This window comes from Oryzias latipes, chromosome 9, assembly GCF_053564925.1.
Source record: "Oryzias latipes strain Hd-rR chromosome 9, Olatipes_Hd-rR_3.1".
NCBI lineage: Eukaryota > Metazoa > Chordata > Actinopteri > Beloniformes > Adrianichthyidae > Oryzias > Oryzias latipes.
Window position 1 is genome coordinate 22,617,110 of NC_136245.1, and position 12,278 is coordinate 22,629,387.

At 38.0% G+C, this 12,278-nt stretch overlaps 2 protein-coding genes across 7 annotated transcripts in view; both read left to right on the forward strand.

The window, feature by feature from the left end:
* osbp2b (oxysterol binding protein 2b) overlaps positions 1–3,254 on the forward strand; it is a 37,767-nt gene extending 34,513 nt beyond the window's left edge. For all 3 annotated transcript variants that reach the window (XM_011479142.3, XM_020705925.2, XM_020705926.3), the window contains one exon: positions 283–3,254. In XM_011479142.3, the coding sequence (XP_011477444.1) occupies positions 283–425 (143 nt within the window). In that variant the 3' untranslated portion in view covers positions 426–3,254. The remainder of the gene's footprint in view (positions 1–282) is intronic.
* A 2,053-nt stretch (positions 3,255–5,307) lies between these two features.
* Positions 5,308–12,269, forward strand: si:ch211-102c2.8 (uncharacterized). Of its 4 annotated transcripts, none has more exons than XM_023958456.2 (21): positions 5,308–5,414; positions 5,626–5,795; positions 5,923–5,986; positions 6,094–6,163; positions 6,249–6,355; positions 6,423–6,477; positions 6,547–6,666; positions 6,823–7,287; positions 7,848–7,955; positions 8,042–8,114; positions 8,199–8,262; positions 8,366–8,451; positions 8,532–8,622; positions 9,384–9,470; positions 10,427–10,629; positions 10,707–10,833; positions 10,914–10,997; positions 11,096–11,298; positions 11,379–11,405; positions 11,533–11,587; positions 11,679–12,269. In XM_023958456.2, exons 2-21 carry the CDS (start codon positions 5,761–5,763, stop codon positions 11,844–11,846), a joined length of 2,292 nt encoding a protein of 763 aa, XP_023814224.1. In that variant the 5' UTR covers positions 5,308–5,414; positions 5,626–5,760; the 3' UTR covers positions 11,847–12,269. The 4 variants fall into 4 exon arrangements, with proteins under 4 accessions (XP_023814224.1, XP_078809101.1, XP_078809103.1 ...); XM_078952975.1 differs by having other exon boundaries at positions 11,699–11,998; XM_078952976.1 differs by lacking the exon at positions 5,308–5,414 and having other exon boundaries at positions 5,693–5,795; positions 5,923–5,951.
* Positions 12,270–12,278: the final 9 nt, after the last annotated feature.

Sequence of the window (12,278 nt, forward strand, 5' to 3'; positions counted from 1 at the left end):
GAAAGAGGCATTTTACTTCAGAAAAGCCAAAACCTATAATCATAAAGTTTCTTTTTGCTCATCTAGTTCTGCTTTTGTTCCCATCGACACCATTCAGTTAAACCTCTTGCAGCTTGTCTCATATTTGAAGCTATACCAAATGCAGCGCACAGCAGTTGGTTGCTATTCATGAATACATTTCTTTACCTGGACATTGTAATTGCTCTTTGAATTGCTTGAATTTCCTCTACAACAACATGGTAACATGGCGGTTATCAGGTAACACCTGTGCTTCTTCTGCAGGTAGAGAATATGAAGGATACCAACCACTGTGGTTCCACCAGAGGCGGGACTCGCTCACCGGAGAGACGAGCTTCGTGTATAAGGGAGGATACTGGGAGACAAAGGAAAGTCAGGACTGGAATATCTGTCCTGACATCTTTTAACTGGAGGAACTCATCTCAAATCCCCCTCTACGGGACGGGGAACCGCTCAGCCTTTGGTCCTCAGGCAGTGGGGCGTAGCTGGCTTATGAGCACCACATGGACCTTCCTGAGAAAGAGAATGTGCGGATTTCCTACATTCTCTGATCACTCTGTACCTCCAAATGTACAATCTCATTCTTTTGATTCTATTATGAGGACAGACAGGGTGGGAAGTCCTCTTTGATGCTTTAAAGATATATGAGAAGATGAAGGAATGCCACAGATGAAGGTACCTGAATGTTCCTGGAATCTGCAAACAATGCCCACTAAGCACTTTAGTGAGTTTACCAAACAAAGTTTAACTTCTTGATGGAATTCCATATTGAAAAACACATGATTAGATTGACAAAATCATAAAGAGGCACTTAAAAACACAAAGCCTTGATGCAAAGGTCAGTAATTCTGTGCTTTCCAGAAAAGCTCCTTGTATTTTATTTAGCGCAATTAAAAATGATGAATGAGCTTTGTTCAAATTGATACAATCAAACCTAATCTTTCCCTTTTTGGCTGCTTAAAATGTGCCTAATAGAAGAGGCGTTATGTGTGTAAATATCACAAAATTAGATATCATTTACATTGCAGAGAAGAAAAGAGTTTAAAAAAAAAAGATCAATTCTGTCAAAAAGAATTTAAAAAATATGAGCATGTATATAATAATGAAGGACGCTGACAATAATACAGGTCTTTATTTGAAATGTGCAGTCTAGGGAAACCAGTCTGACCTGCCTGAACTGTGATTACTTGAAATCTCCACAGCTAATACAAATGATTTTCAGGTATGCACTAGTCAAAAACGTTATATTTTGGTGTAGTTGGACCCCCTATTAACGAAAATTCAGTCTTACCTGCTGTGAAAATCAACTCCTCTGGATAAACAGGGAAGATTTCTGATTGGAAAGAGAGCAGCAACTCAAAAATAATACTTGTTTTCTACCTAAAACTACCACATAAAAACCCAAATATGAAGACATTTGACTCAGACAAATGCTATAGTTTATGTACCACGTTAAAAAAATGGTCCTGCACTCTATACACAACAGCAATGGTGACTTAGACTTCACTCAACCTGAGTAGGACTGGAGTCTTAACGGACTTAAAAATAGAATTGAAGGACCTGAATTTTGGAGTTTGTGAGTTGTTTCTATTGGTTTCTCTTTATTCTAACTTCAGACTTTGCTGTCTAACGAAGAAAGCCTTTTCTTTGATTTCTTTTGTTTGGTTCTGCAGAAACACCAAATGTGCCATTCCGTGTTTCTGCTGGTTGTGTTCAAGTAGCATAAAGAAAAATTGTGACACTAAAATTCTCCTTTGACTTGGACTTGCAAAAAGTGACTTTTGTACATCTCTGGTGTTTAACTCCATAATTGTCTAAACTGCCATTCAACGACAGCTAGGATGTTTAATAAATTCAAAAAAGGACAGTAACGTTTGAGAAAACTTCTAAAAAAAAAGTGATATTCTTCTGTGGCATCCATTTACTCTGACTAGAAGTTTATCCTTCATAGTTGGTCCTCAATATTTTAATTATTGCAGCAGCTGAGAGATCGAGTAATTGTGAAAACTTTCACACAATCCCACTTCCAAAACATGAGAAACCTCTCTTTGGGAATATTAGTTCAATATCCGGACTCTCTTCTGTAATTGTGTTTGAAATATCTGATGCCTTGAAACTTCTGTGAGTTTAATGCACTAAACATACTTGAGATATTTCTCCATTTGTAATTTTATAAATACACAGTAGTAGTCCTGAACTTCCAGGGAATGTGCAGCATTCAAGCACTAACATAACCACCCATCAAAAACAAGAGGCAGCATTTTTCAGCTCAGTTAACCAGTACTTAGTAAAAATCACTAACATGTAGAAAACCAGCTCCATCTGTGCTTAAACCATACCTTGTTCTTTTGTGCTCTGACACAGTTTGACTGATCCGTCTCAGTGAGTGAACAGTATCATCTAGCACTATCTAAGATCTGCATTTCTAGTATTTAAATTGTCTTTCTGGATAAAAAACAAACAACAAAGCCCTTGGGTGGATTCAGCTAATGGGAGGTTGTAGATGCTGACAGGGCTGGTTCCTGAGGCTTTCCAGCAGGCAGCCGGGCAGCTGCAGCTGCAGCTGTAGCCACAGGCTCGGCTGCTCCAGACCCACCATTCACAAGGATGCTGATCTGGGATCAGCCTACAGAGGTACCACGAGTCTTTTTTGCCTTCAACTGACTGAATAAGGGAACACATCCCCTTACCTGTGCACTACGAGAATACATTACAGAGTTTTCAGAACCAGTTAGTATTTTTTTTTTGTAATTATTGTTGGGAATGTAGAAATCGTGGCTGGAGGTACCAGCCATCTAGTCTATTTGTGTGAATATTTTGTGATAAAACAATATTGTATATTAAGAAATAATTATACTAATCTAAGTCAGAAGTTATCTGTACAGAAAGACTGAAGCTTGCTGTCATTAAACGTTTGATTTGTTTCTGTGATCTTGGACGTTAACCCTGCTGCACCTGTGATTTCGCCAAAAATTCTCTTCAACCCACAAAAAGTAATTTTTATTGATTGATGCTCACTCACTAAAAACAAAGGTGGTGTCTTCTGATGCGCATGATGATGTGAAAATGCTCTCAAGTTGCTTTCAGAAGCTGAATGTGTCTATGATTGATGCTGAAAGTGATTTTAAGTTTGATCTGTGATCTGATGGTTAACTGATTGATGACTGATTACTTTTTTGTTTTTGATCAAATTATATTTCTTGAATGTGTTTAGATTAAATGTTCAAAAAATTTAACACCATTTTTTGTTTTGTTTTTTGCTTCAAAAAAAGTAAAAAAAAAAACAATGTAATCTTGTCTAAAAGAAATATTTCAACAGAGTTTGATTTTATTTTTATTCTGCAACAGAGAGAAGCAAGAAAAGCAGCTTAGTTAAAATTGACTACTTAAGCGAGACTCTCTGTATACGTTTATGGTTATCTTTATTAATTTAAAAGATGTTTTCCTCTACAATAGCCCAATTGTAGTCTCTGTATGGAGGATTTCATCAAAATTTCCTCTCATATGTTGGTCCATTATTGAAATAAAGTTAATAATAGATTATTTCGAAGCTTACAGGACAATTTGGCCCCGTTAAAATTATTTGAAATTATCAATTTTAGTTTCTGTTCATTATCAAACAGCAGTCAGATATATTTAGCTTAAAGTCCATCTCGTGGTTTTTCTGCTTTCACTCATTTTTCTCACATTTGAAAAAGCTGCATTCATCTTAACACGGCAAGCTCAAAAAAAAAATGTAAAGGTTTTTTTAATACCTGTGTAAGTAAATCACTTATCACTAACCACAAACTCTCCATATCAGAACCAGCAATCGTGCGTGTTGTCTCAAAAAATAAAGTTTTTCTTCATGAATGAAGAAACTTTTTAAAAAAAAACACCACAGATGTTCATTTTTAGAGACATTTTTAAAATTACCCTCATAAATAACCATTTGTGGTATAAATCAGAAAAAAATTAGCTAAAATGTTGAATTATTCCTTCCCTTTAATTTCACTTGTTTGTTCCTCCTCTCGACTCAGACACTCCCATTTCTATGAGGTTCCATTTGTGCCAAAAATATCACAAATGGAACCTCATACATTTCCACCCATGGATAGAGCTTTGTGTGCACATTTTCCTCATGTCGATGGTGTCCTTTGCACCCTCGGACACTTCTGCAGCAACAGTTTCTCCTATGCCATCTTTCAAGTTCTCATTGCTCAATTACGTCTGCTCTGTTGTCGAGTCCTGACATCTGAAGGAACACAGGTTACAGGTGTGCTGTGAGGAAATTCAACGTTTAATCTGTTGTTTTTGTATTTTAGATGCACTTCAGAGTTTAATATATTGTGTTAGAGATGAATTTATATTTAAGAAAACATGATATACTATATTTTAACTAAGATAGACATTTTACTAAAGCACTGCTTTTGAATTAGCATATTTCTACATACCATGACCTGTTTACAGCTGCTGTTACTTCAAACTGAGCCCTTGCCTGCCACAGAACATGAGGAGAGAAAAACAACCAAAGTGAAAAAGGAGGGTAAACATTTAGCTTTACGTTTTGATGTTTTTAAATCTCTTCTTTTTTCTTTTCTTATTTTTTTATCATGAGTGCCATTTTTTGCTGTTGGTGTGCATAATGGTTTATGTGTGGCACACGTTTCCTCTTTACTCCATGCTGCTCTCAGTTTTATTACTGAAAGAGACCGATAAAGATGTGGATGATTGTTTTTTTTGCCTCTAATCTAAGCCCTACTTCTTATGACCTGTGACTTTGTGATAAAACGGTGGTGGTGATCATGATCTGTATAGTGATGAAAGGTATCAGTAACAGTTAAAACAGTGGCCTGGAACAGATGAAAGCGACTGACCTGCCTTCATTCTTACTTTCCACAGGTGTGTTCAGGTCAAACTACAAATTTAATTGAAGTGTTTCTATTTTTTTTCTTTTTTATTGTGTAATTTTCCCTTTATTTTCACTCCTTATAAATTGTCTTTAAACAAGTCAACAATAATAAAAAGAAGAAAATAAAGTTGTCTTTGTCTGCACTGGATGTGTTTGTGTGTGTTTGTAAATGGAAAAGATTTGAGAATCACAAACCTTTGTTGCAACTCTTTTGAATCTTAAGATAGCTTCTTTGTAGTTTTCATCTTTAAATTCTAAGGTACTTGCTTCACTTATTCTAACTTTTAATCATTCAAAATTTTTTTTGTCTTTGGTTATAATAAATGGTTTTAGGCTGTAATTGTTGCAAAAAAGGCTTGGGACGTAAATACTGATCTGATGGTGTTTCTTTGTTCGGACTGGCCCTGAACGCATCACTAGGTGAAAGTTTTCAAGCTTTTGAAAGATTCCATGGCAACCGTTTGTACTGCTGCAGAAGAGACTGAAGCTACTTTGTGCCCCAAAAGTAAGTAAACCTTGACTGTTACCCGTTTAGTAAGTTTTACATGTTAGTTTGTGAAATATATGAAGTTTTAATGGGTTTTTCTTTAAGACTAACTGCATTTTTGACGAAAAACTTTACCTCAACAAACTCAATGCTGCTGTGTTCAAATTCAAGATTTTAGCTGTAATTTTGTGAACTCTCTCTAACCCTTGTGCTATCCTATGGGGTCAAGATGACCATTGACGTGTTCTCCCTACCATGACAACGGTGAAAAAAGTGGAGATGATTTCATGTAATCCATGGAAACCAGTGAAGATCACAAATCATTGAAGAGAAAAGGTTCAGCGCACTGTCTAGTGGGGTCTAGATGACCCACCTCCCAACGTTAAAGACAAAAACCAGGTCTAATGTGTTTTTTCCCTCTTATTTCTGGAGAGACAGTAGGGGTCAAACATTTAAGAAGAACATTCTTCATTTTTCGAAGAAACCTTAAAACTTTCTGCTTCTGATCTTTAGTTTTCCTTTTCAGAAGAAAAAGAAAGGAGAGAAGACGGTTTTGTGAGTCAAACGGAGTTGGTTTCCTAGACAACGGAGTAACAGTTCTCTTCCTTACATAATGGCTGCACATTCAGCCTCAACCACAGGTTCAGGCTACATGACGTCATCTCCACGGTGAATGTTTGCTTGTTTCCATGTACAGGAGATGGAAAGTCCAAGTGAACCACAACACAAAGAACACAAAGAATTCACCAGCAAGCTTCTTTTTCCTGGTCAGTAGTGTTATTTGAGTCTCATGGTTTGTGTGTCATTTGCAGATCTTTTCTGTGTTTCGATAACCTCTTATGTTTTGCACAGATCTCAGTGAAAACAGCTGGAACTTCAGTCTGGATCCTCAGCTTTTTAAAGTGGATATCTGCGACCTTCTCCTAAATGCAGTTGATGAACAGCTTGACAAACTCCAGGTTTCTGATGATGATGAAAACCTTTGTTTTAAATTAATGCTTCATTTCAATTTTTTCTTTTTTTAAGATTCAGCATCCAAAGAAAGATGCAGTTTCCAGTAAACAGTATTGGAACAGTGAAGGTAAGTTGTAAGTGCATCATGTAGAAACATTAGAGAATATTTAAAGTCACATTGTGTGTTTTTTTTAAGTTAATCTGAGGAGGAGTAAGTCTTTGAGCAAAAACATGGACCTGGGGTATCCAGCATCAAGTGAAACTCCCATGTCTTGTTTTAACTTGATGCATTCTTCAGTGATGGAGGAAAAGCCTGGTAACATCTACATTACTTCCAAATTCTACTTAGAAGTTTCACATTTTCCTTTGACTAGTAAATTACGTTTGATCATCCGAGCATTAGTAGACATAGCTCATATAAAATGTTAGTCAAAAAGTGAGTATTTATGCTACATTTCACATCCTGTTGGAGGTAAATATGGCTTCTGGGAGGGTCCTGATTCCCACGTGGAGACCCAAAATACTCTGAGTAGAAAAAGGAATGACAAAGAGGAGAATGAGTGTCATAGGGAAAAAACCATCTGGAGGCTGGAGAGGCTGCTTGGAGACGTCTGTGGGCAAGGAGACACAGGCCCTCCTTCAGCGAGTATCTGCACTGAGGACTTTGTCAGTCGATTCAAGGAAGAAATGGTGGATCTGACTCTGCCTGACGGGGGTCAGCAACGAGGAAGCAACAAAAAGGTTAAGAGAAATCAAATCTGTGATGCTGAGGAACTTGTAAATTCACTGAATGAAGCAGGAACAGCGCTCTACTACCGCCCAAGCCAACTTGGTCTGAGAAAGTCATGTGCTTATGAGGCCTGTGTAGCAGACATAACGCAAGTCAGCGATGAAAAAGACAGCAGAAGTGCACACAACCCTGGAGATGGTGACACTGGTACGTACAATCTGATATGAAAGGGCTGTCAAGCATACTTAAGAGAATCAAGAGACAGAAAATCCACCTGTAACCCTCTTTGTCGGCCTTCTCCTTTTTATCTTCAAAATACTTAGTCTTAAAATATTCCGATTCTCGAGCGTGGGGCCTTATAATATAAAACCTCTAGAAAAGATTTTCCCACAAAATATGTGAAAAGGGTTTGGAGAGGTAAAATAGTTACAGTAGGTACTTTAGTCCAAACCACAAACATTGTTTTTATTCTACAAACATGTTGCTGATTTGGCGTTTTTAGATCATTTTATGTGAACAAAACTATAAATACACAGCTTTTTTAAATAATCAAGTCAGGAATCATATTAACTGGTGGTCAGTTTAAAATCTGCAGTAAAAAGCTGTGAATGAATGGAAAAATGTTATTTTCTGTGTTGAATATCTACATTGGAACTCAACAGCACGATGCCACCAAATAAGTTTTGTTGACTGTTGAAGTTATTAAGAGGAGTTCATAAACATTTATGAGATCATTCATTACTAAGATGAGCCTTCTCGTCTACAAGGACGCTGCTCTGTCATCAAGTCCGTCCCAAACCTGGATGATCAAAGTAACAATCAGTGGAACACTGAAACGTCCACGCCGACGAGAAGTGAACCTAACTCTGCTTTAGGTAAAGGAAGACATTTATTTATTAAAATGATAATTGACGGTGTAAATTTCCAACATATGTATTTATGTTTGTCTTTATTTTCTAAGAGAGAACTTGTTTCCATCATCGTATCCAAAACAGAAGTTCTGCAGTTCTCTCTGGAAGGAGAGAATCTTGGGGGTAAATGGAAAAACAATTTAAAACATTTCCGGATATTTCTCATTATTTTATTTGAAAAAACTCTGCATCTTTTCTCCACATCAGACATGTGAGCTCATTTCCTGATCAAATGAGCGATGGAGACATCTGCAGAGGGACCCCCTGCTCAGTGAGACTTTCTTTATTCTTTGTTGAGTATTTTCTGTGGAATATATAGGTCAGCTTACTTTAAAAGTCCCTCTTCTACTCACACTTCCTGCTTTCTGTTAAAGCATGCCGAGCAAATGACAGCAGAGACTCCATGCATGCACAAGGAGAAGAGAACTCTGGAGAGTTTTTTGGAGGAACAGTCTGTTAGGTACAAAAGTAGCCCTTGCTGATCACTGCAGAAGGGTCTGTGTACATTAGAAGGATACATCTGTATTTTTGTTGTCACAGATGCGAAATACAGGAGTTGCAAAAGCAGAGTGACTCAACTGGCCTGCATTGCTGTAAACAGACGTGGAAAAATGGATCCTGTATTATCAAGGTATTAAAACAAAGTTTCCATTTTCTGTTAGAAATCTATAGAAATATTGAATGCAGATACTACCTCCGCTTCATAAAAATCTATCCATTTGGACTTTAAAAGATGGCATGAAATCACAGAAGAGTTTTTTTTAATAGCTATGCTGATCCATCCGACTTTTACTTTTTGTTCTGTCTCAAAGATTTTTCTTTTTACATTTTATGGTTTTATTATGCATTAAATTGTATCCATAGGTCTCAGTTCCTGACTGCAGAAATTTTCATTTAGAACTTGAAATTGTTTTTTCACATTTGGAGTCTTTCAAAATGTATTTTTTTTTCTTGTATTTTTTTTAAATGCATGAACAAACTGCTACTGTTAGGTCATATAAGCGTTAATAAGTCAGTGCATTTTTTTCTGTAACACTTACAGTAATTTTCATTTGATTGTTGAGTGGAAGAACACATCTATTCAGAGCGAATTTTTTTCTTGCTTTCTAATTGTAAGTCTAATTTTTTATCAATTTATTCCCTTTTAGTCATAATTACTATTCACCAACCTCCTCTTTGAAAATATGTCCATTGCTTGATTTGAATGTTTCACTTTTTTGTCTTTGTTCCAATAATGATATCAGCAGTTTTTCTGTTTTTGCTCAAATTCCTACAACATAGAAACTTTTACAGTTCAAACTTGAAAAGTCTAGAAGTATAACTCAGGATGAAATTCTGGCTCAGAAAAGTCTGCAACTGTAAAATTCACAGAAGCCGTTTGGGGCGTTTCAGGTCAAAAAAGATGAACTGAAGAGGGAGCCACAGCCCCTGACCAGGCAGCAGAACAAAGAGCTCACAGATCAGGGAGGGCTGTCGATGGTAAGAGTTGAGTTCTTTTAAATCTCATATTTTTGACAATGTTTCAGTTTTAGTCAAACTTTTCACACTTGTAGTTTTACAGTATGAAAATAGATAAATAAAACAAAATGTGGAGTGTCATCATGCAACATTTCCCTAGTTCAAAGAAGAGAAGGGAAGAAGCAGAGAACCAGAGGACAATTGTTGCAGTTAGATTCTTTTGTAAGGTATGATGACTGTCTAGATCAGGGGTCTACAACCTGAGGCTCTGGAGCCTCATGCAGCTCCTTTGTCCTTCCACTGAGGCTCCATGGCTGTAAAGAAAAATCCTAACAATTTGAATAAATATTAAATTAGTCAGGTTAGCCACATATCTGATCTATGCTGCACAATAGCGGCTAGTTATTCTGATCATGATAGAAATGTTTGACTTTCTTACATTTTTAAGAAATGTTTTTTATTTGACACAGGGTGTATTTTATTTTGAAAGGAACTTTTTTGTGCTTCTGTCAAAAGTAAGGACATGAAAGATTTTATTTATAGAAAAAAATAACATTCGAGTATTATAAATGTTCAAAAGCTACATTTTATGAAGGAAAGGCTTGATGGGCACATATAAGCATAACGTGTCTTTTTTCTAAAAGGTGGGACTTGGCGGCTCTCGCTGGGTTTTGATCAGCAAGAAACTGATGGCAAAGGGTGCAGACCCTTCCCTGCTCTAGATTAAATTGTTTTATGCTCAATCCGAGTCACCTGAAATTAGGGGGTAGAACGTGTGAGAAAAACTTTCTTTCAAAAGAGAGAACGGCAGCTGGAGGACAAAACCTTCAGTTCAGCAAACAAGAATAAATAATGTGCAAATCTGTGAGAGATGAAATTTGCTCTGATCACATGATCACACGGGTGAATGACAAAAAAAACATTTACAGATTTGTAAGGTTGTTTGATATAAAGAGGACGCTGTGTGGTTGCATCAGAGTCAGAGGACGGCGATGCATCTTGACCAGGACGCCCCATTGGCACTAAAAGAGAGCGATAGGCTCCAAGCATTGCTAGAGGAACTGGAGAACCGTAAGCGATGCAAAGAGGAGCTGGGGCGACAGCTGGGAGCAGAATGCCAGCGTCTGAACCTCTTTTTAGAGCAAAGTGGAGTCAAACAGCAAGGAGGTCTACCTCAGAGGTGCAGCTCACTCCCTGATGTTCATACATTTCTGACATTTATCATACGTTTAACACAGAAGTCTCTGCTTTGTGCAGCCTTACAGTAACTGAAGCTCTGACACACCTGAGAACGCTTGGAGAGCAGCTGAGGCTTTTTGTTGGTCGTCTTCAGAAGGAGCTGGAGTCACAAAAACAAGTTTGTGAGGCGCTGAAAAAAGAGAAGGTGTGATTTTGTTTTTGCGGCATAACTCATCGTGTGTGAAAGGTGAATGTGTACCTGCAAGTCTGTTTGCATTTTTCTAGGAGACAGAACTGAGCATCCAAAGGCAGCAGCTGTGGACCATGAAAGACCAAGCCTTGACCTCTCTGAGGGAGCGTCTCATTAAGGTAATAAAAAAAAAAAAGTCATGTTTATGCTTCTAAACACCCGAAAAAGTACAATCCTCAACCTGCTTTTGGAGTTATTTACTGACCCACCTGTGCAGGAGCACATGGAGGAGCTGTGCAGTCTGAAATGCACCTGCATGGACAAAGAGTGGGAAGGAGAGGCGGCATCTCTCCACAGACAACTGCAGGCCAAAGACATGGAGCTCAGACACATCCAGAGGAACATGGATCAGTGGAAAGAACAAACTGCTACTCGGCTGGCGTCCACGTTTGAAGAGGCCTTGATAGATGAACTGGAAAGGTGAGGTGTCACATTGAGTCCTCTGCTATGTCTGACTTTTTTTTTTTTCAAGCTTTGAAAATGTTTCTTCTGTTCTTCAGGTGCAAAAACCGCCTGAAAAGGAACAGGTGAGCTGTCTTTGACATCCTAAACAATTCATTGGTGTAAAGTAGCTTGTAGATCAGCAGCTTTGCATTTCAACACATATGCTCTTTACTCAGATTAATTATTCACAAAGCTTTGAATGTTTTCCAGAAAAGCATCAAATACTCAGGTTGTGGGTTCTGATGAGGACATACTGGGTCTAAAGGTTAGTGCTGACTTAGCATTAACAAAGTCTTTTTTTTTCTTCTGTGAATATTCACACAGACCCTTTTCTGATTTCTGCGTTTTACCCTCAGACGGCTGTTTGTACTTCCAGCCTTCACGCACCGGACTCCTCCTCCTCCTCCTCCTCCTCCATCTTCTTCCCTTCAGACTTGGCTCCATTTCCTCCAGAGAAGAGTGAAGCAGCTCCGTGTGGAAAACCTCACGCGGCGCTCACCCTCTCCAGAAACCAGATCTTGTGAACTGTGAGGACCCCGTGTGCATTTACCCAACCTCATCACGCAGTGCCAGTGCCATGGCGGGAACCATGTTCTGTCAGCACTCCCTCGAGTGAAAAACCTTCATCCAGTCATCTCAGGTCCTCCAGATTTGAGGAAGTTGGCGTTTTTCTGCTCTGGACATGACTCATTCATCGTTAAACATGCAGGTCACGGTGACAGAAGACATGATAGGGTCATTGAGGTCATTTTTATCTGTGCTGACACTAAACATTTTATAGCCTTTAGGTAACTGAACGAGTGATGAAACAACAGTTCTGTGAGGACTAGCATCATGTGACTTATGGCTTCATAAAACAAAAGTGCATAATCTGATTCATTTTACTGAGGTCTGTTGTTGGTCGAATTCAACATTAAGATAAAGAAAATGTCTCTATGGAAGGACAATTTTTGTCA

Coding starts and splice junctions, on each gene's coding strand:
- si:ch211-102c2.8 (XM_023958456.2), top strand. CDS start 5,761: ATGACCCACCTCCCAACGTTAAAGACAAAAACCAG. Junction 10,630..10,706: donor CAAGGAGGTCTACCTCAGAG/GTGCAGCTCACT, acceptor TGCTTTGTGCAG/CCTTACAGTAACTGAAGCTC. Junction 11,406..11,532: donor AACCGCCTGAAAAGGAACAG/GTGAGCTGTCTT, acceptor AATGTTTTCCAG/AAAAGCATCAAATACTCAGG.